General features: G+C 38.5%; 2 protein-coding genes across 2 annotated transcripts in view; both read right to left on the reverse strand.

Annotated features, from left to right (window-relative positions):
- LOC149098220 (uncharacterized) overlaps positions 1–138 on the reverse strand; it is a 1,300-nt gene extending 1,162 nt beyond the window's left edge. The window contains exon 1 of the mRNA XM_089276981.1: positions 1–138. This exon is cut by the window's left edge and continues 740 nt beyond it. The gene's annotated coding sequence lies outside the window, so the exon portion shown is untranslated.
- LOC110053949 (uncharacterized) overlaps positions 1–5,000 on the reverse strand; it is a 111,756-nt gene that overhangs the window by 92,859 nt on the left and 13,897 nt on the right. Inside the window, exon 4 of the mRNA XM_089276973.1 lies at positions 2,796–2,885. Coding sequence (XP_089133099.1) covers positions 2,796–2,885 — 90 coding nt within the window. The remainder of the gene's footprint in view (positions 1–2,795; positions 2,886–5,000) is intronic.

A 5,000-nucleotide genomic window follows, 5' to 3' on the forward strand; every position in this document is an offset into this window, starting at 1 on the left:
ATCAGAAAGCTGGAATTGCATTATCCGAGGTTGAGAATTTAATAACGTTCGTTATTCCGAGGACTTCGTTATATAGTTCCAATAAACGCAGCAGTTCCACTGTATTTTGAAAAATTCGGGTGTAAATAAAATGAGGACCCGGGGTTGGGGTCAGAGTCTCTTTTTTTATACTTTTTTCCTTCTTTCTTAAAGTTTCTTTCAAAGTAATGTCTTTTTTTCTTTTCTTTTCCTTTTTTTTATTTCAATGTCAACTCCGATTTCTCGCGATTTGCAACAGCAGTGCATCATTGCTATACCTTTGTATATAAAGAAAATAAAATGCGATGGAGCTCATTTGTTTGGTACATCAGAGGTTCGCCAACATGGCGGCTCGATACCGAGCTGTAAATTTGTGCGAAACCTATCGACAAATATCTGAAGTTTGGGATAACACACTAGACCTACAATTGAAGAAGATTTTCCCTTCATTTATCTTTTATAAGATCGCATTTTCTTGACTTCGTCCACTAAAAGGTTTTTGATTTATTTTTTTCATTGCGCGACAGTCAAAACGATCTACAGCAACCTCGTTCCCAGGGTTTCATGGAAGGCAGCGGGGGTGTTTATGGTAAGTTTTTCTTATTCTAGTTCACGAATTTGTTAGTTCAAGGCAAACAAATCTGTTTTTCCTCGCTTCGTTTCTTGCGAGAGTATGACGTAGTCGATCAATACACGGAACTGCCAGAATAGAGCTGCATCGAGTGTATATACTAAGCTTTCGAGTCGAATTATTTTAGAGCCTTTAAAATCCTTATTTGACCTAATGGTGGATCTCTTAATTCTCCACTAACTCGACTAACTCATGGACTTTTTTGCAGAAATCAGCGCGCTGAACTAGAAAATAAATCTGGGCAGCTTCTATATGCGACTGTCTTGACTGAAATTTGACGCGGATTGTTTGAGATGATGTGAAAAAATGAGCTCCACCGCATCTTACTTTCTTTATATGCGAAAATATTGCAATGATGCACTGCTGATTTAAATCGCGAGAAATCAGAATTTGGGTGAAGAAAAAAAAACAAAGAAAAAAGACATCAAAAAATAAAGAAAGAAAGAAAAAATTATAAAAAAGGAGACCCCGACCCCGACCCCGAGTCCGCGTTTTACTGACACCCGAAATATTCAAACGACCGTTCAAGAGGATCGCGAACACATCTCCGGCGGGCGAGTTGTCAGCCCGTCTCGGCCTCGGCAGGTAGGGTAAACCTGGCTGACGCGGCAACTTTTTCTCAGAGAAACAGTTTGCCTCGAATACCCGGGGAGTCATGTACTGCCCAGCTACTAGGTTTTACAGAAATTTAAGCCTGTATGTTAAATAAACTAGCCGGTATCTCAATTTCACAAGGTTCTCTTGAGTTGTCGCTTGATGTTATTAGCAAACTTTTAGTGATTTCCTTTTTCTTCATTTTCAGTTATACGGCTCAGAAGTCTGGGGTTAATAAATAAATAAATAAATAAATAAATAAACATATTTACGCAGGATGTCCATTTCAGTTATAAGAACTGCTATCAACATGGGTCCTGCGTAAAACAAATAAATAACCAAATAATAAAATGAAATATAAAATATACAAAAATCTAAAAATGTAAATATAAAGAGACAAAAAGACTGAAACTAGATTCATATACAATTATTAAAAATATCAAAGGCTCCCTGAGCCAACTCATGGATGAATAGTTGACTTTTGCCTCTGTGGCAAAACGAGTCTTTGTGCAAAACTATTCGTATGAAAATGCATATCACCTGCACGTTCATTCTCTTGAAAATCAAGTCATTTTCATGTAAAATGTTTCGCACGAGCATTCATTCTAAAAAGGAGGCAAACAGCAACTCCGAAGAGGAAGTGAGGTCTACATATGAGCCAAGTGGCCCATTAGGTCGGCACTTACCCCGGTTTCTGTAGAATTACTACTGGTCGCTTCATGCTACAGAAACCGGGATAAGCTCCAGCCTGATAGCACATGGGAGTCAGCAGGGGATCAGTAGGGGGTCAGCTGACTGGGGTCAGTGTTCTGTCGAAACCGCACTGTACTAGCAATTAGAGTTCTTCCGGTGATAAGGTGCCTGTTACAAAGCAGAATTGGTATATGAAACTATTCATTAACTGACTTGTTGATTTTTAATTCACTAGTTGGGCTCAGTTATATACACTTTTATTCTGATGTTAATGTGCAAGGGGTCACCAAATCATGCTGTTTTGGAAGTGAAAATGAAAATGAAAATAACTTGGAACTAAACAACAGGCATAAGTTTGGAGTGGTTATATTTATGTCTTCTGTCTCCAAATAGAGTTGAAATTTGGATTTAAGGGACTTGGCTTTTGTGGATGAGCAACGATATAAAAGCTGGCCAAAAACCTTAGAGCAAGAACGAGAACCAACAACAAACTCAGTCCAGGTATGCTGTTTAACCAAGAACTCAAACCCAGGACACACTGATAAGAAGTGAGCCCCCTATAGCTGTTACCATTGTATCACCCTGCTCTGGCAAAGTGCATTTTCACAGGGAGGGCACCAAAAATTGTAATTGTCTGTTCGTCTTAATTGTAGAAAAAAAAATGTTTGCTCCGCTTTCTGGACATGATCAGGGTTTTAACCCTCAGGCTGACAAAACATTGCTGCATGATTAGAAAGCCATGATGCACATCATGAAGAGAATGAAGAGGACTTTTGGAGGATGGAATGAAAATAGGCCTGTACATTCCTTGGCGAGGTTTCTTGTATGTATATACTTAAGACATATAAAATAAAATAACCTGTTTTGTCCACATTTGTGAGTTTGGCTTGTTTAGGATTTGGTGTACTCCAACTGGGTGACAGTCCTCTTTTCTCCTCTCTTGATTTATCTGCAGAAACAAAATTTGATGATAACATTATCTCCTTGATTGAAACACAACATACGTTTGTAAAGCCACCTACATTGTTCTGAACAAATTTGCAATGTGCATAATAATCCCAGTCCTTCAGGATTTATTTTCCCCGCTTTGCAGCAGCTCTTAGCTTGTGGGGTGGGGTGGTGGTATGGGTTGTAGAGCAGTTTAGACTGAACATGCAAGAACTCAGTTATGTGTCAACAGGGAAGACGATTGGAATATTTAGGACTGTGAGTAGAACTCAACTGAAAGAAATTTTGCCACGTGGCTGATGCAAAAATGGCAGTAAAACACTTTCATTGTTTGAAAATGCTCAATGAAGCAAACACTCACCTACAGCTAATGGTTTCCTACAACTTAATTTCTCTTCCAAGTTCTTTTTTAAATTTGTCTTGTGTAATAATAACTTAGGCCTCGATAATTTGTTAAATAAATTGGAGCTTAGCACTGAGAAAAGACCTTTACTTATGTGTTTCTTGTTGGTGGAAAAAGGCACACCCATTATTTTGTATAGGTCAGCAGGTAGATAACAAGACTAACAAGATACATCAGGTTAAATGTATGAAATTTGGTAGTGTTGCTTATACCTCATAACAAATGAGATGAGAAATTATAATACATAAAAATACATATTACGGACGGTGCCTACTTCTGTTAGTGCGCATACGTTCTGCGCATCACGCAAGGCACGGTTTAAGGACGTTCGCGCGAAAATTTTCCACTCGATAGATTTTTTAAAATTTTTCCTGCAGTCAGATAACGAGTTTCTTGTGTCAGAAATGCAAAAAAAATTGAGGCTCACCGACTTCATTTCAGAGATAAAGCGCGTGGAAAACTACCCTGATTTTGAAAAATTGGCGCACGTAATTCAGCATGGTCTACACGGGTTTATAGTAAACAAATATCGAAGGTGAGTCAACCGAGGGCAACGATCTTAGTCATATTTTGTAGTAGTGGGTCTGTTGCATAAATAATTCCAAATGTTGCCAATGCTTTCACAAAACTTAACCCTTCAACAGGCATTTGAAACCGCCACACAGATAAACGAAGAGCTGAAAAGAACGGAATTCGATGGTGCATTTTGCAAAAAATTCACGCTTCTAATCGATAGATTTTCTTCAATTTTTGCTAAACGTAGAAAATCGGCGGAGAAAATGATCCATCAAAAGTAAAATAGGGATCACCGAACGTCCAAGATCGTTAAATCCAGGCAAAGCTATAGCAATGGCCATCTGCCCTATCATTGTTCATTTTATTACTTAGCGCGCGTGCACATGCATGATGTGGCGTGTGAATTTGCATGCGCAGTAAGGATGCGCAGAAACAATTAGCGCGAACGTCCTTAAGGGCCCATTAACCGATTCATGCGCGCGCTCGCGCGCGTTGCTAAGGAGGTGAAATTTCACTTCCGGTCACTTACGTGAGCCTGAGCACGGAAAATAAAAACAACTCAAAAACTTGCAAATTCGCGTACATTTTAGATGTTTTTCTTTGTGTTTCGTAAAATACAAAGTAAAAAAAGTACAAGCAAAGACAAAATAAGAGAAAGACAGAAAAACAAGAGCAATAGAAAGAGAAAAACTAACTCCGTGTGGCGTTGTTTGATCTTACCGAAGTGTGCTGGTAGTGTAAATTGCGCACGCGCTGATAGGGTAACTTCCAATAGATATCGGGCGCACTTCCGGTTTCTTTAAATGCTAAAGGAAACGCGGTTTTTCATTAAATCCAGCCTTCTTCGACGAATTTCGATTAAAGCCAACGTTGGCAACATACCTATGCATTCCTTTTTCGAAATCATGCTTTTTTCAGAAAATTACGAAAATTTTTTAATATTTTGAAATGCTCTCAAAATCTGACCTTTAAGAAATGAAACAAAATCGATGCATAGCGTAATGAGGATTTAAATTAAAATATTAAATCAATGAAAAAAATCCCGAGAAAGTAATTTTCATGGGAGCCTTTGCCTTTTTTCTGTATTAGTCACATGACCACGGGCGTGGCCTGATGACGTCATCACTAGTGTTACTGGTCATGAAAAAGTTGAAACACATGAAATAACTTTGAACTAACTAAAAATGAGGAGGTTAG

This window comes from Orbicella faveolata, unplaced genomic scaffold (genome assembly GCF_042242905.1).
Source record: "Orbicella faveolata isolate gen_17 unplaced genomic scaffold, um_ofav_v1 contig_46, whole genome shotgun sequence".
NCBI classification, from domain to species: Eukaryota; Metazoa; Cnidaria; class Anthozoa; order Scleractinia; family Merulinidae; genus Orbicella; species Orbicella faveolata.